General features: G+C 41.8%; 2 protein-coding genes across 8 annotated transcripts in view; one reads left to right on the forward strand and one right to left on the reverse strand.

Annotated features, from left to right (window-relative positions):
• On the forward strand, positions 1-22,278 carry LOC125446707 (calcium and integrin-binding protein 1-like). 4 transcript variants are annotated; one of them, XM_048520436.1, is made up of 9 exons: positions 1-81; positions 13,363-13,520; positions 14,802-14,836; positions 17,195-17,294; positions 17,789-17,942; positions 19,001-19,119; positions 20,220-20,300; positions 21,205-21,293; positions 21,971-22,278. In XM_048520436.1, exons 2-9 carry the CDS (start codon positions 13,470-13,472, stop codon positions 21,990-21,992), a joined length of 651 nt encoding a protein of 216 aa, XP_048376393.1. In that variant the 5' UTR covers positions 1-81; positions 13,363-13,469; the 3' UTR covers positions 21,993-22,278. The 4 variants fall into 4 exon arrangements, with proteins under 4 accessions (XP_048376393.1, XP_048376392.1, XP_048376395.1 ...); XM_048520435.1 differs by lacking the exon at positions 1-81 and adding an exon at positions 88-340; XM_048520437.2 differs by lacking the exon at positions 1-81 and adding an exon at positions 8,133-8,346.
• LOC125446706 (RCC1 domain-containing protein 1-like) overlaps positions 16,131-23,899 on the reverse strand; it is a 24,913-nt gene continuing 17,144 nt past the window's right edge. For 2 of the 4 annotated variants that reach the window (XM_048520434.2, XM_048520429.2), the window contains one exon: positions 19,000-22,847. In XM_048520434.2, coding sequence (XP_048376391.1) covers positions 22,648-22,847 — 200 coding nt within the window. In that variant the 3' untranslated portion in view covers positions 19,000-22,647. Of the gene's footprint in view, positions 17,736-18,999; positions 22,848-23,899 lie in introns of those variants that run through there. The other 2 variants (XM_048520432.2, XM_048520430.2) reach the window with 2 other exon arrangements.

Raw genomic sequence — 23,899 nt, forward strand, 5'->3', positions numbered from 1 at the left:
TGTAACTACAACAGCAGGCGGCTCTGCGGAGCCCCTTTCTGCAGTTTGTCCCCAACTTCCGCGTTAACTTGTTGTTCTCAGGTCTGTAAACTTTTTGAACTCTTTCTGCTGTCGAAGTGTCGAAGGTTTTGTTTTCCGTTTGGGTGCTTCTCGTTCTCTGGCGAGCCCCGCCCGAGCCACTGCTCCCCGGCTCCCTCCGGCTTCCCCGGAGCCGATCGGAGCGACGCGGCGCGGCGCTGGAGGGAACCGAGCAGCTAACCCCGGGGATTCCGGGCAAAGCAGCTGCCTCAAGACAGAGCGGGGCAAGTCAGGGACGAGTGACGGAGCAGAGTTTTTAAAAGTAACTATTTATTTAGTGCTTTGATATTCCTGTAAAGTTTGTTTTGGGTGTCTGGGGCTGGGGGAGGAGAGAGACTTTTTTTTTGGGGGGGGGTGAGGTAGAGAAGATTTCGCTGAGAGACCCATAGAGAAACTCGGTGGCTGCATCCCCGTCTGCTCGGCGCCAGCTTCTCCTGCTCCCCCTGCCCCCCCCTGCCCAACTCTGCATTTCCTACCTGAACCACCCCGGAGGGATTTGACACATAGGGGGAGGCCATTCTGCCCTTCGAGCCTGCTCCGCCATTTACCACGATCATGGCTGATGGTCCAACTCAATAGCCTAATCCTGCTTTCTCCCAACAACTTTTGATCCCATTCACCCTAAGTGCTATATCTAGTCGCCTCTTGAATACAGATAATGTTTTGACATCAACTACTTCCTGTGATAATGAATTCCACAGACTCTCCACTCTTTGGGTGAAGAAATGTCTCCTCATTTCCATCTTAAGTGGCCTACCCTGAAACCTCGCACTGTGATCCCTGGTTTTGGACACACCCGGCATCCGGGACATTCTGCATCTACCCTGTCTAGACTTGTTAGAATTTTATAAGCCTCTACGAAAGCCCCCTGCTCGTTTGTCTGAACTCCAGCGAAAACAACCCTAACCTTGACACTCTCTCCTGCTACATCAGACCTGCCATTCCTGGACTCAGCTGGTAAACCTTCCCTGCACTCCCTCGAGAGCAAGAGCATCCTTCCTCAGAGAAGGAGACCACAACAAGTACTCAAAACCTCTCGCAATGAAGGCCTTCCTTATCACCTGCTGCACCTGCATGCTTACCTACAGCGATAGTAGGAACTGCAGACGCTGGAGAATCTGAGATAACAAGGTGCAGAGCTGGGTGAACACAGCAGGCCAAGCAGCATCAGAGGAGCAGGAAGGCTGATGTTTCAGGTCTAGACGCTTCAGAAAAACTTGGTCTCTCCAGAAGGCAGACAAGGGTGGGGATGGAAAAATGTCTTTGGTGGTGGGGTCGGATTGCAGTTGGTGGAAGTGTCGGAGGATGATGCGTTGTGTTCGGAGGTTGGTGGGGTGGTATGTGAGGACTAGGGGGATTGTCTTTTGGCGGTCATTGCGGGGAGCGGGTGTGAGGGATGAGTTGCGGGAAATGTGGGAGACATGGTCGAGGGCGTTCTCGACCATTGTGGGACAGGGTGGGTAGTTGCGGTCCTTGAAGGATGACCACATCTGGGATGTACAGGAGTGGAATGCCTCATCCTGGGTGCAGATGTGGTGGAGGCGGAGGAACTGGGAGTAGGGGATGGAATTTTTGCAGGAAGGTGGGTGGGAGGAGGTGTATTCTAGGTAGCTGTGGGAGTCAGTGGGCTTGAAATGGTGTTGGTTTCACCCAGGTCCCGCTGCACACTCCCCTCTCCCAGTTTACAACCAGTCGGGTAGTAAGCTGCCTTCTTGTTTTTGCTTCCAAAGTGCATAACCACATATTTATCCAAATTATCCTGCATCTGCCATTGATTTGCCGATTCACCCAAGCTGCCCAGATCATGCTGAAGGATCTCGGCATCCTTTTCCATTTCATCCTCCCACCCAACCTGGTATCATCCGAAAATATTGAAATGTTACATTTTGTTTCCTCATCCAAATCATTAATATTTATTGTGAATAGCTGGGGTCTCAGCATTGATCCTTGTGGCACTCCAATAGTTACTGCCAACCAAATTGAAAAGGACCCATCAATTCCGAATCTTTGTTTCTTCTCTGCCAACCAGTTTTCTGTCCACCTCAATTTCTCTTCTCCCAATCCCATGCACTTTAATCTTGCACAATAATTTCTTATGTGTACTTTGTCAAGAAAGATTGTGTATTTTCTTTGAAAGAGAGCAGACTTTCTCTGTTTCTCAATTTCTCCCTAAACCATTCTTCTACCCCCCCCACCCAAATCCTTTCTCTCTCTCTCTCTCTCTCTCTCTCTCTCTCTCTGATTCCACCCAAATCCTTCCCTTTCTCTCTTTCTTCTCCAATTACTCCCTCTCTCCAAGTCTCTTCCTCTCTGTCTTCCCTCTCCCCAATACCAATGAGGGAATCTGTGAACAGAGAAAATTTTGTCTGATGAGACACATTCTAATACTTAATGCTAGATGTCGTCCAGAGAGCATTCACAAGGCTAATCCTTGGGAAGAAACAGTTTGCCTTTGAAAGATTGGGCCTTGTCAGAATTACTGAGGGATGTTATCGTCAAAGGTCTACACAGCGGAGATGCTGAGAAGGTAATTCTCGCTTCTGTCCTGAAATGGCGACCCCTAATTTTAAAACGGGGTTCTCAAGTTCTGGACTGATGCACACAAGAAAATTCTTTCCATGCCCACCTTGTCAAGACCATTCAGTCATTTGACCAAGTCACTCCTCACTCTACTAAACTCCAACGGGAACAAGCCCAGCCTGTCCAACCCTTCCTCATGAGAAAACCCACTCATTTCAGTTATCAATCTTGTAAATCTCCTCTAACACATTTACATCCTTAAATAAGGAGACAAAAGTGCAACCAATATTCAAGAACCAATATTCTCACCAATGTCCTATATAACTAAAGCGTAATGTCCTTATTTTTACATTCAGTTCCACTTATATTAGGGAACACAAAGCTAATTGCCTTCTTGATTACATGTTGTATCTGCCACTACCCTTTTGTGACTCATGCACCAAAACACCTAAATCTCTCTGCATCTCTCAGTTCAGCATTCTCTGCTTAAATAGTGTTCTGCTTTTGGCAGAAGAGTAAAATAGTGAGCAACTTCTTTCCCGACCTGTCAAGGTTTTTACACATTCACTCAACCTATCTATATCCACCTGCAACTTCCTTATGTTTTCACAATATACCTTCCTACCGATCTAGACTAATATCTGGAATGGGCAGGTGTCTTACAAGGGAAGTTTGGTCATGCTGGGCGTGTATCCATTGGAGATTAGAAGAGTAAGAGGCACCTTGATTGAAACATATAAGATCCCTTTATATAGGGGTCTTAACAGTGTGCATATAGAATGGGTGCCTCTAATGGGAGAATCCAGAACTTTAAATTACTGTTTAAAAATACATATCGGAGTTGGAGATGAGGCACTCTTTCTTCCTCTGAGGGCCATGACTCTAATGAATACCCTTCCACAGAAGTTGCCGAATCAGAATCTTTTTGATACTTGTAAGACAGAGATGGATAGATTCGCAAGAAATCACAGAATGAATCAGGGGCTAAGTAGATACGTGGATAATCAGATAAGCCATGATCTTATTGAATGGTTAAAGGGGCTGAGTGGTCAACTCCTAACTTGTACATTTTTCTTATGTTCTTTTTTCTTAACCTGAGTCTTTCAGGGAATAGGATTTATAACTCAGACTCAGTATTAATATTATAACTTCTTGCCAATGGCATTAGTGCAAAGGAAATATAGGAGTTGAAAATGAAATCATTGTCATAGATACTATGATCTCCATTCTGGTTTTGCTGAACTAGTCACCCAGGAAGCCCGATGCATGATGAAACACTGATAGAGACTTCGGATTTGAATGTGGTTAGTGATAGTTTAGTAAAATTATTTTATTGACTTTGTTCCCAAGCGTCGTAGATCTTGTTAGTGATCAAGAGAATTTTGCAAGAGTTAAGTGGATGACTGCTGAGATTTCATCCCCAGTGTTCAATAAGCAGCTATAATTTGCATAGAGAGACACTAAGCAGAACTGAGAGCAGGTCAACATTTGTTTGTTTATTCTTTTACAAGGCTTCCACAGTGCAGAGAAAGTCTGCATCATCTTCATGTATGCAGCATTAATAAATAGCTGCTTGCATTTCATCATTAGTGAAATGGAAAAAGTGTGAGCTTTTAAAGGAGGAAGGTTACCAGATTCATAAGTCAGTACTGATGGGAATTTTAGACTGAATTTACAACCAAGGACTGGTGAGAGCTTTCATTCTATAATTTTAATGGTAGTTCAAAATGAATAAACTCAGTTTAATTCTGGTGAGAGTTTGGTGCCAGGAGCTCACAGCTCAGTTATACAGAGGCTTGGCAGTCCAGCAAATCCTTGTAATGTATTTGGAATCAAGTGCGTGGGCCATAATCGGTCAAGACAAGCAAAGACGGATTGGGTTTCTGTAGTGCCTTTCATGATGACAGGAAGTGCTTTTCAAAGAGTCATAGTGTAGGAAACAGAGCAGCCAAAGTGGACACAGCAAGCTCCCACAAACAGCAATCTGGTCATTATCAGATCATTTATTTGTGTGATGTTGATTGGGTGGCACTGTGGCTCAGTGGTTAGCACTGCTGCCTCACAGTGCCAGGGACCCAGGTTCAATTCCACCCTCGTGCAATTATGCAAACTTCACACAGACGTTCACCCCGTGCCTGCGTGGGTTTTCTCCGGGTGCTTCAGTTTCCACCCACAGTCCAAAGATGTGCAGGTTAGTTGGATTGGCCATGCTAAATTGACCAAGCACCTGAAGGCTAGATGGGTTTGCCATGGAAAATACAGGGTTACAAGGGTAGAGTAGAGGGGTGGGTCTAGGTGGGATACTGTTCAGAGGGTTTGTGTGGACTTGATGGGTCGAATAGCTGCTTCCACATTGTAGGGATTCTAAGATTAGGGGAATAAATTTTGCCTAGGACACTAGGGAGAACTCTCATCTCCATCTTCAAACTAATACTGTGGAATCTTATATATCTGCCTGAGAAAGTGGACGAGATTAACCTATCCAAAGATGCAACCCCTCAGTACTGCAAAGAATGGTCAGTCTAGAGGTTTGTGCCCATATAAATGACATTAATGGAAGTGACGGGAAGGCCTCTGAGTATAGGAGTCAAACCAATCGAAGCAGGACATGATCAATTATAGTTAGTTTATTTGAGGTTTTCCAGTTGGAATGTAAGCAGGGCAGATTGAAAACCAAAACAAGATGAATGGTAATGGCTGGATCAGTCCTATAACATGTAACGGGTGAAAGTAGCGAACAGTCATTAAAGGCACAACACAGCTGCAGGAGTAGGAAAGGAAAGAGCGATTAATACATTCCTTGCTGCTGCAGTGAGATCTGGAACAAACAGAAAGCTGATATGGAAATAACTGTCTCTGTAAACCGTGTTTGCAGCGGGCCCAGCAATGAGGAACAATTTAAGATGCTACGAAAAGGGGTGAGAATTGCGGTCTGAGAGACAAATCAGGATTGATAAAATTGTTTAAACGATGGCAAAAGGTTCATGCCAGGAATTGAGTTAAAAGTAATGCATATGGTCAAGGTGGAGATTTTTACTGGTTTCTGCATGAGTCCATTATTACATTTCTTTAAATTCAAAGGTAGCAATTGTCTTTCTTGAAGGTGAACCCTTCTGAACAGAATTTTTAAAAGTTCTGTTTTAAGAAGTTTTTTGGAATGTGGGCGTCTCTCACAAAGCCAATATTCTCTTGAACTGAATGACTTGATAGTCCTTTTCAGAAAAAAACAGTTAAGAGTCAATTCCAAGCAGAGGCTTGGGGATCGCTTTGTGGAACACCTACACTTCGTTGGCAACAAACAACTCCACCATTCCAACTCCCCCTCCCACTCCTTGGACGACCAGGGCCTCCTGCCGTGCCACAACGATGCCACCCAAAAGCTGCAGGAACAGCATCTCATATTTTGCTTGGGAACCCTGCAGCCCAAGGGTACCAGTGTGGACTTCACAAGCTTCAAAATCTCCCCGCCCTCGACCACATCCCAAAACCAGCCCAGCTTGTCCCTGCCTCCCTAACCTGTCCTCTTACCTCAAGCGCCACTCTCAAATCCTACCCACTAACCTCATCCCGCCTCCTTGACCTGTCTGTCCTCCCTGGACTGACTGATCCCCTCCCTACCTACACTCACCTTTACTGGTTCCATTCCCACCTCTTTGACTTGTCTGTCTCCTCTCCACCTATCTTCTCCTTTATCCACCTTCTATCTGCCTCCCCCCCTCCCTATTTATTTCAGAACCCCCTTCCTCTCCCCCATTTCTGAAGAAGGGTCCCGGCCCGAAACGTCAGCTTTCCTGCTCCTTTGATGCAGCTTGGCCTGCTGTGTTCATCCAGCTCTACACCTTGTTACCCAAGAGTCAACCATGTTTACTGGAGATCTAGAGTCACATGTAGGCCAGACTGGGTAGGGATGGTAGATTTCCTTCCCTGAAGGATATTAGTGAATGAGATGAATTTTCTTTACCATAATTAATGGTCATTCTTGGTCACTGTATTGGAGACTAGTTTTCAATTCTGGAATTTGAATACACATCCCCAAAGTGCTTATTAATTCAATGACATTACCATTATATGTTTTAATTTCAAAAGATTTCCTCTTCTGTGGTTTAACATTTGGGAGTACGTTGTGTTTGGTTATCAGCGGAACACATACCCTTGAGTGAATCTAATATTTGGTGAACTTACCTTTTAGATATTGATAGCCACCCCATATTTCTTTAGCCCCTGCCAACATGTTGACTCTTGACGTAATTGAGTTTGTAAAGTCATGAGGGGTGTATATATAATGACAGGTGTCTTTTCCCTACGGTGGGGGATTTTGAGTCGAGGCAACATATTTTTAAGGTGAGAGGAGAAAGATTTTAAAAAATGGGCACTTTTATTTTATAATTTCACCTGTGGTTCATCTGTGAAATGAACTACCAGAGGAAATAGTGGATGTGGGTACAGTTAAAAATATTTAAAAGACATTTTGATAAGTATGTAAATACAAAATGTTTAGAAGGATTTGGGCCAAGTGCGAGCAGGTGGGATTACTTTGGGATTATGGTTGGCATGGACTAGTTGGACCAAAAGGTGTGTTTCCACGCTGTATGACTATGAATCTATTCATGTACACCCTCTACCAATATACTGAGATATTTGTATTATTGATTTAGGTGTGTAATTTCAACATGATTACTAGATTAATGGAAAACTTACTGGAAATAAAACAGTCAAGAGTTATTTAGTAAAAACCGAGAGAACTGCTCTAAGTCAGGAACAAAACTAAGTTGTTAGAAAAGCTCAGCAGGTCCTGCAGCATCTGTGAAGGGGAAAAAAAGAGTTAACGTTTCGGGTGCAGTGACCCTTCCTTAGAGTTATGTAGTGTTTAGTATCAGAGGAAATTGCAGCCAAATCCATCCGTCTTCATAATCCCTATCTACCTTGTTGGAGTCATGGAGTCGTACAGGTCTATAGCATGGAAATTGGCCCTTCGGCCCAACTTGTCCATACTGCCCAGTTTTCATAATTAATCCAGTCCTATTTCCCTTCCTTTCGTCCATATCCCTCCATACCCATCCCATCCATGTACGTGTCTAAAGGTTTCTTAAATGACATAACTGTATTCACCTCCGGCTGCCCATTCCAGACAATCACCACCCCTCTGTGTGAAAAAAAATTGCCCCTCTGAACCCTTTTGTACCTCTCCCCCTTACCTTAAACCTACGCCCTCTAGTTTTCCCCTACCATAGGGGAAAAGCTGTTGGTTATCGACCTTATCTACACCACTCATGATATTATAGACCTCCTGTGCTCCGGGGGGTGGGGGGGAGAGTCCCAGCTTGCGATAGGAAGTTTGGCTTGTGGAAAGGTCTGCATTAATTATAAACCCTTTCTTTCAATGAGACTATATCCAGGAGCCCACACATACCGGGAGAAACGAGATTTCCCAAGCCATTTGCCTGTTCCTGTTCTTAACCCCACCCTCAGGGAGGAGCAAACTGCTGTGTAAGTCTCCTTCTGGGCTACAGAGGGGAGGCTTGTTGGAATCCTCACTTTCCCTGCCCTTTCTGTTCGATTACAAACCACGCCTGTCTTATGAGAGAATGTTTCCCGTACGGCTGTTTGAGAACCGAGACTAGTATGATTCAGTTTACTTGGATGTTTGGGATTGTTAAGGTCGTCTTCCGCCCTGGCCTCGGCTGAACTTATTTCCCCAATTTTAACTTAACTTAAGATCATTTCGCTTTTCAGCATCTTTCTCTCAAGGTGAGCTTTCCTGTTTGTTTTTTTTTATTCTTAGCCGGCATAATTTTTTTTTAACCAAGGCTTTGTAACACCTGGGCGCTTATATTCCCTCTGGGAAAATTTATTGCTTTCTTTTATAAGGTGCTGTGCTGTGTACAAATCGTAGTTTTAAACATAATGTCCCTTTTGGGTTGTGTCGTTTAGCTGATGTTTATTGCTTTAATCGAAGTTCTGTGCTAACATCCAGGAAGTTAATGCCCAACTTTTTAATCTCTGGAAATATTTTAATCAATTTTCCAATTATCCAACCTGCCGTCGGTGAGCCATGAACTGTGTTGCCATTAATTTGTTAAATGTAAAATTCCTATCGGCTTTCACGCTCCCTCTAAATATAAAAAAAGAGTTCAGAGTTCAAACTTCAAATCTTCTTTGTAGCTGAGAACATGTCCCTTAACTCAGAAACTTGCATGAGCTCAAGCGTTTTAAGATTGCCTGCAGTGAGCAGTTAGGACAAGCCTGCTACTGCTGTAAGGCTATGAACTGTGTTTCTTTGGCGTGACTAATTAATATTGGTGAAACTTCTCCAAATTATTCATGGTTGAGCAGTCTTACCCAGACCCTGAACGCGGAGACAGGACAAAGAAAGTGTCCTCAAATCATATACTACATCTCCAGAACAACTTGAGGTTCAAACTATCCAGAGAAAGTTCCTCACATCAAAGATGATCGACTGATGGGGGGTGCAGGGGGATTCATGAGCCGGGTGAATGATGCTATGGAGGGTTCTATGGCGGATGAGTTGGAGTAGCTTATTGATCTTGTTACTAATACAACAATTCTTGATGACAGTAAGGACTGAAGCTTAATGTATAATGTGGTGAGGGGAGAGAGTCCATTACTGGATTACACTTAAGGCGGCTTCATTCATGTACTTCATATTTAATCATTTTGTGGACTTGAGTTTGGAGGATTGTGAATACCTTCATTGTTTTTTTTAAAGGCACTGGAACTTTTATTTGAACCAGGCACTTTTTCAGAGTCACATCTTGTGATAACTGTTTACTGGAAATCCGTTCCTTATATATTTAGAGAATGGAATTCCTATAGCTAGGAATTGAGTTTAGCAAATTAGAAAGCAAACACACAACGAAGTCTGTCTACAATAAACAGGCAGGACATGGGGAGGATGACTAGATTTTTTTTGATATATTACTGTCGCATATACCTAGGCACAGTGAAAAGTTTTTATTTGCATGCAGTACAGGCAGACCATGACATACAAAGATCAAAGGATGCTTGAACAGAGTGAGGAATAAAAAGTTATGGCTTTAGTGAAGATGCACAAAAAGCAAGATTTGAAATTTGAGAGGTCCATTCGGAAGTCTAATAACAGTAGGGAAGAAGCTGTTTTTGAACCTCTTGGGATGAGTGTTTAAGCTTCTGCGTGATGGAAGAGATATAACTGGAGTGGGGGGGGGGATGCTCGTTGACGATGTTACCTGCCTTTCTGCAGCAACGAGAAGTGGAGATGAAGCCAATGGATGGAAATTTGACTTGTGTCATGGTTTGGACTGCATTCACAACTTTCTGGAGTTTCTTACTGTCCTGGACAGGAGCAGTTGCCATACCAGGCCATTGTGCACCTGGATAGAATGTTTTCAATGGTGCATGTGTACAAGTTAGTGAGGGTTCTTATGGACATGCCAAATTTTCTGAGCTGCCTGAGGTAGCAGAGGCATTGTTATACCTTCTTGACCATTGCATCAACGTGGTGATCATCACTCCTCGGAACTTGGCACTCTCAACCGTCTCCACCTCGGCCCCATTTATGTTGACAGGGGCGTATCCTCCTCCTTGCTTCCTGAAGTGACTGACTTACTCTTTAGTTTTGCTGATGTTAGGGGAAAAATTGTTATCTTTGCACCTTGTCACCAAGCATTCTATTGCTCGGTGATTAAATTGATCACTGCGAGATTCCCATATGACAGCAGGCCACTCAAAAGCTGTTGGAGCCAATCTCAGTAAGATTTTTGCCAAGAGGAGCTCAGCTCCTACACACTTGTACTGCCTGAGATGAAACTTTATGAAGTTAGTAATGATTCAAAAGAAGACAGGAGCTCAGCTGCTTTCCCCACCCTCAGTATTGTTTGGGCCACTGAATGTAATGATATCGTCAGAACTCCGGCTAAAACCACTTAACTCAGCACAGTGCAAGCATTATGTTTCATTATCAGAAGAATGAGCATTGAAAACACTCTATTATGTTGTAGTCTTTGAAACAAGAAACTAAATCATTGTGATCTAATTTATAATGCATGAAGGTATGTATAAAGCATAATGGTTAGGAGTTGGGAGCTTTGGCTCATCAGTCTTGTTTCCCCTCAATGCCATTTCCTGTTAATGTTTTAGGATGAAATATCAAGAGGTTCTAAAGAGGAAATTATCCTAAATTTCTCTGTGCAAATGGCATGACTTAACATAATGGGCTACAAAGTCAAACAGAATTGCAGGCAACAGTACATCCTTACCCACGAGCAAAATGCATTCTCCACTCACTTTGGACAGAAGGACAGTGAAATGGTGTTACCTGTCCCCATAGTCACTGCTGCAGACGTTAGATCAGCCTGCTTGAAAGTGATCCCATGGAAAGCAACTAGCCCTGATGGAATCCCCAGCCATGCAGTCAGATCCTGTGTGGACCAGCTGGTGGGAGTATCACAGACATCTTTAGTCTCACCCTACTATGATCTGAAATCCCTAGCTGCGTCAAGAAGACCACCATCATCCCAGTACCAAAGAAAAAGCATGCAACGTGCTTCAAAGATTACTTCCTGGAGGCTCTGACATCCATAATTATGAAGTGCTCTGAGAGGTTAGTCATGGCTCACATCAACTCCAGTGTACCAAAGTGCCTTGATCCTTTGCAGTGTGTCTGCTGGCTTGACAGGTCCACAGCAGATACCATTTTCCTGGCCCTACACTAATCGCTGGAACATCTGGACAACAAGGATACCTACGTCAGGCTCCTACTTATTGAATTCTGTCCTCATCACCATAATTCCAAACAAACTCATCTCTAAACTTTGAGACCTGTGTAACTGGATCCTGACCCATAGATTGAAATCAGTAAGGATAGGTGACATAGACGACAGCACCTCCTCCACCATAATCCGCAAGGTTGTGTACTCAGCCCCTTACTGTACTCCTTAACAGTATGACCAAATTCTGCCCCAACTCTGTTTACAAGTTTGCTGACAACACCACCATTGCTGGTCAGATCTCAAACAACGACGAGACGGGGTAGAGTGCTTAGTGGCATAGTGTCCTGGCAGCAATCTCTCCAACATCAGCAAAAGGGAGGGGCTGGTCATTGACTTCAGGAATTGGAGTGAAGGACAGCCACTGTCTGGGACGGTGCTGAAGTGGAGATGGTCAAAAGACCTTCAAGTTCCTGGGGGGGGTGATCACCAACAATCCATCCTGGTCCACCCACATTAACACAATGGTCAGAAAAGCACGGCAACGTCTCTACTTCCTCAGGAGGCTAAGGAAATTCAGCATATCCACAAAGACTCTTAGCGATTTTTGTAGATGTATCACAGAAAGCATCCTGTCTGGGTGCATCACAGCGTGGTATAGCAACTGTTTTTCCCAAGACCACAAGAAAGTACGAAGTCGTGAACACAGTCCAGTCCGTCCAGCAAACCAGCCTTTCGTCCATTGACTCCATCTATACTTCCCATTGCCTCAGGAAAGCAACCAACATAATTAAAGCCCTTTGTCACCACCCCCCCCCCCCCCCCCCCCCCCAATATTTATTCCATCTCTTCTGTTCACCAAGTTATAAAAGTTTGTTTTCATGTGCAAACAGTTTTAAGAATACCTTCCCTGCTGTTATTGGACTTCTGAACAGGCCTCTCAAATGTTAATTCTGATCTCTCTCCCTGTGCACCTTTCTCTGCTGTGTTCTGCGCTCTGTTCTGCTATCCTGATGTACTTTGTGTGGTACAATCTGTATGTTAGCACACAAAACACCACTTTTCACAGTTTTTCAGTATGTGACAATAATCAATCAATCAGTCGTTGTTTACTAAATATGAAATCTGTTGTGCCCTCATTTGATCATAATTTCTCTACATTTTCAAATTTCCCTTGATCACCACTGGTTTTTGTTCTTTGTTAGTTATACAACTTACATTAATGTAGGGGATCCAGGAAGTCAGGACAACCTACACATTCCCTGTTATGACTACTGACTGCAAATATTTCTTCTTTTCATGACTTTCTGCCATCACTTTAAGCCCTCCGAAACTTAAGGAGCTAACGTTGGCTTTTTAGAAATTTTCTAATTAACACATTGAGAGATATTATTACATAGATCTAGAGGTGGCCTTGAAACAAGGCTTTCTGTCTCAAAGGTATGGATGCTACCACTACACCACCAGGGCTGTTTAGAACAACAAGCCCTCATTCCCTAACCAGGAATGGAACCCAGACCATGGTGGTGGAAGTGCTGAATCTAAACCACTAGACAAGGGAAGCATTGCTCTTGTTTAGCAATACCACATGTTTGAACACAACTTGTGAGCCAAGGGAGAGATTAAGAATGGGCAGGCAAAGGTGTCCTCTAGGAAGCCAGACAACATCATGCTTAATCAAATCTGCCAGAATGATGTTAACTGTTTCATTTCTCTGTGCTTATTCATTCATTTAGAGATAGTAACTACATTATATAACTGTGTGCGAAGCATTGAGAGGATTTTTGTGAAACAAGGTTATTGATTTTAATTTAATAATTGCATTCCATTGATTATTTTTATATTATTTACTAGTTTTCATGTGTTCAATTTCTTTCAAAAATGTTCTTTGCGTTTACTTGGAAGTCAGTAATCACATACAACTGGAATCAGCAACCCTGGTTTCACTTCTACCTATTTATTGCGCACTTCCTTTCACCTGATAAAGTTACTCATCCATTCCTCAACATCTAGTTCTAAAGATCTTCATGTGAATTTTTAACCTGTTTTTTCCTTTCAGGTCCAACTTAATTAAGTGATACAAGCATTCAGAGGGACTGCTGGCACCACAGAGTGTGTGTTTCCAAAGGATCCCGGAATCAAAGTTAACTGGGTCAAATTTGGAACATGGGAGGGTCTGCCAGTCACCTCTCAAAGGAGCAACTTTCTGAATATCAGGTGAGAAAATAAAATTCAAAACAAAAAAAAAACTCTTCTTGGGAGGATTTGTCCTCACATTGCAGCCCAGCATAGATGAATTATTAGTATAATTATAATTATTTAGAATAAATTTAAGCCAAAGTATTTTATCATAACCTTTTCAATAATTGCTGAGTTGGTCTGAATCGCTATTATTGCTTTAATTGCAGCATTGTCTCAAACCCCTTTATGAATAGAATATAAAAGCAAACTACTGCAGATGCTGGAGGTCAGAAATAAAAACAAAGTCTGAAGAAAGTCATTGAACTCAAAATGTTAAGCAGTGTTTCTCCTGCCACAGATAGTGCCTGCTGAATTTCACCACCTTTTTTTTGACTTTATGAACTGAACATGTTGCTTTCTAGTGTTACTGGCTGAGCCAAGAGAATGAGGCTTTACAGCAACAGGAACATTTGTGTGTCTGAACTAAATGCTGATTGTGTTCAAGGATGTGGCTTGGCTAAACAAGAATGTGAAAGAAAACAAAATGAACCCTCCAGTACGGAAGAATAAATAATGGTAGAAAGAGTCATGAAAACAAAAGATAACTGAAGCTTGAAATTGCTGATCTGGTCAGAGCAGGGTTTACAAGGAGCAAAAAGAATTATCAAAAAAGCATCCAATCCTTTTAAAGGACAAAGTAAAATTTCACAATTAATATGAGACTAATTAATTGCCCTGCTCTGAATTAGTAGGCAGTGTTGACAAAGTTATAAAAAGTTACCTTGCCTTTTGTTATAGTTCCATAGGGTGTTTTTTGCATCCACCTAAATAAATGTGCATTTTAACATGAAGTCTAACAGTCTGCACTATTTGACAGTGCAGTTTCTTTGATATACAAGAAAGTCATCCTTGGAGCGTGGCTTGATCCCAGAGGTGAGAGCTCAACTGAACCAAACTGATAACTAATTGTAAAGTAAAATCTTGGGGCTGCTGGAAATCTGAACTCCAAACAGGAAATCAACAGGTCAGGCACTGTGTGTGGAGAGTTTCTTAGGGATATTCCAATAACAAGTCATCAACGTGAGAGGTTACCTCTGTGTCTCTTTCCACAAATGCTGCCTGACCTGAATGTTTCTAGCATTTTCTGTGATAATGACGTGAATTTTAAGAAATGTAGAAGGTTCACTTTTTTAATGAAATAAAGGCCAAGACATCCATTCGTAGTCAATGGTAGGATCATAAATAGCTTGACTTGCCTGACCACACTGTAACAGCTGTCAGCAATGCTTAAGTATGATTTGTGTTGTTTTGTTTTAGGAACTGACATTTTTAACAAAGCAAGACATTCTGCAGTAAGTAGGGGATTTTATACTTTGTTTAATTGTCTCTGGAGAGTATGGGAAATGTTCCATCAATTCACCATGGTTAGATGTGATATTTCAGCAACTACTGGAGTGCTGTGGTTTCTAGCTTATTGTGCAAGTACACTTCCCACTGTAGCAATGACTGTTCTAGAACAGTAGAACATGGAATTGTACAGGAACAGGCCCTTTCACCCACGATGTTGTGCCAAACATAACATCATATTAAACAAATCCTTTCTGCTTGCCCTTGGTCCATATCCCACCGTTCCTTGTTTATTCGTGCGCTTATCCAGAAGTCCTTTAAATGCCCCTAAGTGTATCTGCCTCCACCACTCTTGGCAGCACGATGCAGACTCCTACCGCTCTGTGTAAACAAAAAACTTGCCCCTCACATCTCCTTCTAACTTCCCCCTCTCACCTTTAATGCATGACCCCTAGTATTAGACATTCCAACTCTGGGAAAAATCTTCTGACCATCAACCCTATCTACACATCTCATAATTTTCTAGGGTCCTCTCAAGTCTCCCCTCAGCCCCCATCGCTCCAGAGAAAACAATCTAACTTTTTCTAGCCTCCCCTTATAGCTTATACCCTCTAATTTAGACAGCATCTTGGTAACCTCTTCTGTACCCTCTCCAAATCCTTCCTGTAATGTGGCGACCAGAGTGCAGTACGAAGTATGGCCTAACCAAAGCATTTGATCTCCCAAGGTGCAGCACCTCACACTTACCTGGATTAAACTCCATCTACCATTTCTCTGCCCTTATCTGCAACTGATCAATATCCCTTTGACAACCTCATACATTATACATAACACCACCTATCTTTGTATTGTCTGCAAATTTACTAACCCACCCTTCTACCACTACCTTCTGCCTAATATGGGCAAACCAATCTTGAACCACCGTGGGACACTGTGGATCCCATGCATTTTAATCTTCTGAAAGAGCCTACCCTGACAGACCTTGTCGAAAGCCTTACTAAAATCCACGCAGGCAACATCCACTGCTGTACTCTCGTTAATCACCTTTGTCACCTCCTCAAAAAATTCAATCAAGTTAGTAAGACATGACTTGCCTCGCACAAAGCCATGCTGTCTGTCCCTAATTAGGCATGCTTTTCCAAATGCATGTAAATTCTGTCCCTAAGAATTCTCTTCAATATCTTCCCAACTACTGATGAGAGACTCACCAGTCTATAGTTTCCTGGATTATTATTTCCCATCTTGAACAGAGCAACATCAGCTACTCGCCAATCCTCTGGGGCCTCTCCAGTGGCTAACGAAGACACAAAGATCTTTGTTAAGGCCCCAGCAATCTCCCCTCTTACCTGTCTCAATAACGTGGGGTAGATATCATTGGGCCCTGGGATCTTAGCCACCTCAATGTTCTTCAGGAGACCCAACATCACTTCTTTCTTGATCTCAAAATGCCCTAGCATATTAGCATGCTCCACACAAATCTCACTATCCTTTATATCCTTCTCCTGGATAAATGTTGCAAAGTACTCATTTAGGATTTTGCCCATATCCTCTGTCTCCAAACACAAGTTCCCTCCTTTATCCTTGAGAGGTCCTTCTTTCTCCCCAGTTATCCTGTTATTTCTAACATAGGTATAGAATGCTTTGAGACTGTCTTTAACTCTACTTGCCAAGGTCTATTCTTTTAATCTGAAAGCAAACTATAAGTAAAGCTCCCCAACACTATCCCCATCAAACACTTGCAGGGCAGAGACTCCATGGGGTTAAATATAGAGTAAAGGTCCCTCTATTCTTTTTTTTTAAACTGAAATTAAGTCTCCTTTGACTCTTTTAAACTGGAGGTAACAGCGTCTCCTTCAAGCAGTCCTCGGACAGGAACAGCACAGGGTTAGATACAGAGTAAAGTTCCCTCTACTCTTATTAAACTAAGTCAAACATAATAATGAAACATTCCCTGAAAGGGCACTGTATTGAAATAAAACACAAACTAACGGTCAATGCTCCATGTCTAGATGCTCTCAACAATAGCTTAGGTGAAGTATTGGATGAAATCTAGTACTGTAAAACTGTACCCAGAAAAGAACTAGCACAACATTTGAAGTGCAATGGGTTATAATTTTAATAGTTTGTAATGATGGTGTCTGCTTCATGATGATTGTGAATTATTTCCTGGTCATCCTCATCTTTCATTGAATCAGTGCATATTCCAGTGTACAGAAGTACTGGTTCTTAAACATTAACCTGCATCCTGCTACTGAATTGTATTGTAATCTGCAGTTCCGGTTTAAAGAATTTGCACAGCTTGTTTTGAACCATTCTAAAGAGGTTTAAACTATTAAGACTCATTAACTCTTTTATCCACAAAGTGCTTATCGAATATTCGCGGAGCTGCTTTCAAAAGATCTGGTTGACTTCCAAAACACACGAGTTTCAAAGGACAGGATCTGTGAGATGCCAGAGCTGAAGGTACAAAAAGATCTCGAAGTAGTCTTTAGGATTCTAGTATTGTTCAATTAGCAGTGGGGAGAAATCTCTCTATGCCCCAGTTATTCTCAACAGAGAAAACAATTCAGCAAAGTGTTAACATCATTGCAATGATTTGTACGGTGCTAATGTAGAAGTGGATTTGTGAAAGCAAATGGGTCAGTGTTAAAAGTCTTCTGAGCTTGAGGAGGAAATATCAGGATGCTGTTCGTCAACCCCTGGATTATGTTGCTTTAGAACCTGGGTGAGAATAGGGTTGCTTTTGGCCATGACAACCCTTATGTTAGAATAGTCTGTAAACACCCACTGCGTCAGTTCGTTGCTGGCTGCTCCCCTGATGTTTAGGACAGAACTGTTCACCATTGTGATGTCACTATCATTCACTGTTAAAACTCACGTGTGAATGATCAGAATTGCAAAGATCTGTAACAAAACCACCACAGCCATTTTAACAAACTTTTCTGTTTCAATTATAGGCTAACCCCTTCAGAGAGAGAATCTGTCTGGTGTTCTCAACTGCGATTGAAAAGGATGGCAGTATGTCTTTTGAGGATTTCTTAGACATGCTCAGTGCTTTTAGTGATTCAGCAACGCCCGAGATCAAGTCGCACTATGCTTTCAGAATTTTTGGTTAGTCTAATCTTCCGGGGGCTCACAAAGCAGATACTGCAATCTGTTTCAAAGACAGTGGCAGCTTAACTCTTGTAGCCCACTTGTGGGCTTTGACAGACTCCTTTTCCCATGCATCTCTGAGCCTCCATGCACAGACCAGTCTGTTTGCAGCATTCCTGACCATGCTAACATCTAGTGGGGCTCCTCCTGTTTCCCAGTTAGACAGGAAAAGAAAAAAAATTGAGAACACCGTTCGGTAGCAATGTTGGTTATACTCAACTGATATGATGACTGGGCTCAACAAATACAATCATACAGTACAGAAGAGGCCCTTCAGCCCATTGAATCTTAACCAACAAAAAAACTACTCTCCATTTACATTAGTCCCACATTCCAGCACCTGGCCCATAGCCTTGTATGTTATGACATTAAGTACCCACTGATTGAGAGGTTTGTCACTTGAACTACCCTCCCAGGCAGTGCATTTCAGACCCCCAATACCCCGGTGGGAAGAACATTCCTCAAATCCACACTAAATCTCCTGTCTTCCATCTGAAAATTAGCCCTCTTGTTACTAACTCTTTCACCTAACGGGAACAGCTATTTCCACCACTTCTTCATGCCCTTTATAATCGAACCTTTCTTTAAAGCTAACTTTGGCTGAGTAAGAAACCAGAATCCAGTTAGCAGGGGGATTTGGAAGTGCTGTGTCTGATGGCTGTGCACATTTTGGATAAGAATGGTACCCAATGACCTTCCTTAAAAACACTCATTGTGCATATTTGATATGAAGAACTGAATGTGCGGGGAAGGTATTGATGGTTGCCTGATATCAACAAAGTTAACTTGAGTCTTACAGAATTTATCATTCCTGGGATTTTGCTCCCCCTACCCATCCTGTCCCTGCAAGGAAACTCAGACCCCAGATTAAATTGGCGAGTAAGGTTATCAAAATACACGAGACTATCTGCAAGTTGAGGTTGGCTTCATAGGGTAGAATTGTAGCTCTGATTTGAGTAACTCAACTTAACATGAAGCTTGTTCTAAAACATCCATTATTTTGATACTGCTTACAGATTTTGATGATGATGGCACTTTAGATAAAGAGGATTTGAAGAAATTGGTGAATTGTCTGACAGGAGGCACATCTGATACACAACTGACAGAGGCAGAAATGAACCAGCTGATTCAAAATGTAAGTGAAATCTTATTGAAAAGCTGCAAACTTTAATATATATACAAGTAACAGTATTCCTTATTTAAGTAGGGAACCTGGTTAGAACACTAAATATGGAAGCAGTACAAACAAGGTGAAGGCCAACTCCTTGCTTGCTTCCTTCAGTCTTCCCGTCTTCCTCTAAGCTTGCAGATGTAGGAGGAGGAAAATAATTACCATGTGCTGGGAAAGGTTTACAGTAGGCTGCGGTAATGCAATCAGCTCAATTAAAGTTTAGATGATTAGCATTAAAATAATGTATTTTTAGCTCAGGAAGAAAGTGAGAATATTAAGCAATAATCCATTTGCTGTTCTTATAACAGGTGATCGAACTCAGTATTTCAAGCAACTGTGAAGTGCTTTGCTACATCTTGAGGTCATTGAAAGTGGACTTTTTAATCAAGTTCACTCTATTATTTCATTTGGTTTCATCAATCTTTGTGCATCAGTCTCCTTCTGACACTGCAGGCCAGTAACCTTGAAGGTCTCTGAAAATTTTCCATTAATGGAGAGGAGACAGTAATGTGTTTGAATATTTCATGATCTTATCTAGTGGAATTTTGACTGTGGCTCAAGGTGTTCTAAATATCATCTTGCAGTTGAATGAGTGTTACCCAAAGGAAGCACTATAAAGGGTCATCGAGTTGCAATCAGTGTAGGCTTATCAGCTTATTTGCATTTGAGACATAAATAAAATCCTTACTTCCTCCTTCATTCCAAAGTCTGAATCTTCTCTTCTGGCAGTAGATTCTAGCTAGGGTAAGGGGGCACAGCTTGCCAGTATCTAGCCCAAACACCCATTCTTTGTCGGCATAGTCTGCTGTTATTCACAATTTAATTGATTAGAAACACACCAATCAAGCTAGAACCTTGTCCAAATAAACATGTACACTCTTTCAACTGGGGTCACTGATAATCAGTGCCAGAAACCATGACTAGTTTTCTTGTTGGCATTGATGCTCCATACTGACAGCCATCAAATTAATCAGAAGACTTTGTTTTATAATAAGCAAGAAGTTTAGAGGAACAACTAATTTCCTTAAACCCCCTCATACATTAATTGTAATTTTAAAATTCAGGAACTTTGTGGCAGTGAAATGCAGGATGTAGCAAAACATTCACTGCTTCAAGAATATCAGCTGGAATTTCAAAAGTTAACAGTAAGTAACTTTCAAGGGTGTACATGATGGTGTACTCTTGTGGGGGGGGGGGGGGGGGGGAATGATAATTTTACATGAACCAACAAAATATTTAATTTTTGGCAGGAGTATTTCAATAGCTGGTTGTAACTCCAAGGTTAATACTGTTTACACCCTCTCACTTGCAGTGAGAAGCTAGAGTGATGCTACAACAAAAGCAAAATAGTGCAGATGCGTAGCAGGTCTGGCAGAGTAGGTGGACCATTCACATCACTGATGACCGTTTCAGCAATACAACGGAGGCTACTGTGACTAAGATAACAGTTGGTTGGTTTTGTTAGAATTAGTTAACTTAAGTGGTAGAGATTATAGGTTTGGAAGGTGTTGTCTGAAGAGTCTTGGTGAACTGTTAAATTCCATTACACGGGAGATTTGATTTTCCTTTTATACAGTTATATTCCTGTCATTCCAAAATGTTGTCCATTTCCAAATGAAAATCACCGCCTTGTCTAATTAGTTTTGACTCTATGTAACAAGTCTATAGCCTAGACAGTGACCACCTCAGCTTTTATGATCAGTGAAGGCCTGTCAGCTGGTGACAGAACAAACATTAGAATTACAGACAAATTTGCATGTGTATCATATTGAGATTTAATTCTATTGATACTCAGCCTTTTAAATACTGCTTTATGGCTGCCCAGTGATTGGTGCCCAGAACATGTTGTGATGTTCAGGTGCTAATCTTTTAAATCCGTTAGGCAAAACATCTTGGTTAATTGGTAAACTCGAAGCTCCAGTTTAGAAAATTTCAGTATTCGATAACTGGGTTCAGATAGTTTTGACAGTTTTAACACCAAGGAAGTGTCAGGGGTACATATCCAATCCACACTTAAAATACTTTACATGTACTCGCTGTGTTACTCAGATTTTGGAAGAATCCGATATTGATAAAGATGGAACTGTGAACCTCTCAGAATTTCAGCATGTCATCTCCAGGTCGCCTGACTTTGTGAGGTACAGTGAACAAAATGTAATGGTTCTTCTTTCACTTGTGTACACTAGCTGAAATATGTTTTCTGTAAATTGACGGGCAGGCCAAATGGGTGCAAATCAGTTACATGTCCTCTGAGAAAAGGAATGCTGTTGTGAATACCAAAATCTCGATTCACCAAGGGAGCCAATTCGATTTCTAGCCCGGTGATTCATTAAACATCACTGGGCCAACCGTTCAGGAACTGTAATTGGTCTCTCGTGTAAAATGCCTGCATGGATGATCCGTGAGGACAAACCTGATTTTTAATTTACTCTGCCGAAAATAAACAGGGTGGTAAGTGCCCTTGTCCCCTAAATCCAATCATCTTTTGATCTGAGTGAGAACATGCAGCGTAGTATGAAAAGAAACATGGTTCAGCTGAGATCATTCTAGTGAGGTTCCAATCCAGGTCACATGACATATCTAAAATTCCAGTTGCCATTTTGAGATACAAATACAAGTGAACTGCTTAAGGTTCACTGAGCAGAGGCTCTTGAATTAAGCTATACAACACCTACAATGTGTTGTTAATGGGACAAGGAGACGACTCCTGTATCCAGTAAAGTGTAGTTAGCCTTCCCACCCTACTGTTGCAAGTGAACAGTCACAGTTTCTGATTTCCTCTTCCAGAGATTTAGATATTCTGTTTGTTTTTCAGCTCCTTCAAGATTGTACTTTAAAGCAATTGTGGATCATTGGAAAGATCAACGTTCTCCTGATTCTAGCAACCGATTGCCTTCAATGATTTTTCCCTCAAGGTGGGGTATGGGATTAGACAGAGAAAAGAGTACATTTTTGACAAAGAATTCATCTATCACAACATCACTTTCTAAAGCTGCAGTTACAGTATTCAAAGTAATCATGTTTCAAAATGATTTATACCAGGGAGAGAAAATGTTTTATATTTTGTGACAAATGACTGAAACTCACCATTTTTAATGTGCAATAAAAATATTTCCATCCTAAGCACTCATTGTATGACTCATTTTTAGTCACCAAAAATGTTAGAGTTAAATTTCCATTTTTTTTTCCTCTTGAAATCTCTCTGACCTTCATATTCTCCATAATGTTTTATCCAACTTACTTAACTCCAATTAAATGGGATAGGTGTACTAGAAGCTGAAAACTCCTGAAAGCCCAAAAGTAGTGGAAGTTTTTCTACACAACTGAACAAGATCAGTGATCCATGCATTTCCAACATGACAGGTCATAGCCAAAATGGAAACAACACTCCATAGCTTTGGACTACACAGCAGAGAGACAGGATTGGTGAAAGCTAAGTTTGCAAAGATCACAAGGAATGTAGCACTTGCTAGGAGACGTTAGTGTGCCATTTCATCCAACACAACCAGAATTGCTGCAAAGGAACCTGGAGAACAACCTCTCAGCCCAGGTATTTGTTGCAGCCTGGAAGAGGGAGCCCCAGGAGAGGCTGCTATCACCAAATGTATGTTCAGGAAAGCACTGGGGAAAACAATGACCATGGTAGCTGAGGAGGTCACCAAGTTGTTGATTCTGAGCTAATTCCCAAACTGCTGAAAGCAAAAGAGAATTATGAATCACATTTTGCATATCAGACAAAAGATCCTCCCTGTTACCTGAGAAAGGTAACGACTGAACGACAACCTGTTTTTCTACTCTATAAAGGAAAGAAAGCACCATTATTGCCGACCTTGCTACAAGTGTCAAAGTATCCTCCAAGTCCTAAAGGACACATACTGGTGTTCCTGGGTATGGAAAATATTTTGCTGTCCAGTGGTACAGCACACAAGGAGCAATTTCCATCAAAATTTACTGAAGATTTAGAATCCCACAGGGTCCACCCCAGTTGTCAATAGTATTCAATACCTGATCTTAGAACGGTGGAATATAAATGTGAGAAAAATGTAAAGTTCAATTTGGGAGAACAAAACAGCAGTATTACTTAAATGGAGAAAAGCTGCAACACAAAAGGATTTAACGGTATTTGTATGTGGGGAACCCCTGAAACCTGCAGCCATAAGCTATACACTAATTCAAAGGCCATCAGCATTACCAGAAAAGAAGTATTAGACAAACCAACACGGTTAAAGGTCGATAAGTTCTCTGGCCCTGAATCCGAGGATCCTGAAAGTAGCAGCTACGGAAGTAACAAATGCATTATGCTTGGACTGTGGAGAAGCACCATAAGATTGGAAAACTGCCAATTTGTTATCCATTCAAAAAGGGAGGAGAAAAGTAGGTAATTACAGGTTGATTAGTCTGACATCTATTGTTGGAAAAATGCTGGAATCAATGATTAGGGAAATAATAGAACATTTTAAAAATCTCAATCTAATCAAGAAGTCAGCATGACACTATGAAAAATAAATAGTTCTGGATGTGAGTCTGCTCGCTGAGCTGGAAGGTTTGTTTTCAGACATTTCGTCACCATTCTAGGTAACATCATCAGAGAGCCTCAGGTTCCGCTTCGTCGGAGGCTCACTGATGATGTTACCTAGAATAGTGATGAAACGTCTGAAAATGAACCTTCCAGCTCAGCAAGCAAACTCACATCCAGAACCTCAACCTGAGCTACAAATCTTCTCAAAACTCGCTAAAAGAAATA

This window comes from Stegostoma tigrinum, chromosome 36 (genome assembly GCF_030684315.1).
Source record: "Stegostoma tigrinum isolate sSteTig4 chromosome 36, sSteTig4.hap1, whole genome shotgun sequence".
Taxonomy (NCBI): Eukaryota; Metazoa; Chordata; class Chondrichthyes; order Orectolobiformes; family Stegostomatidae; genus Stegostoma; species Stegostoma tigrinum.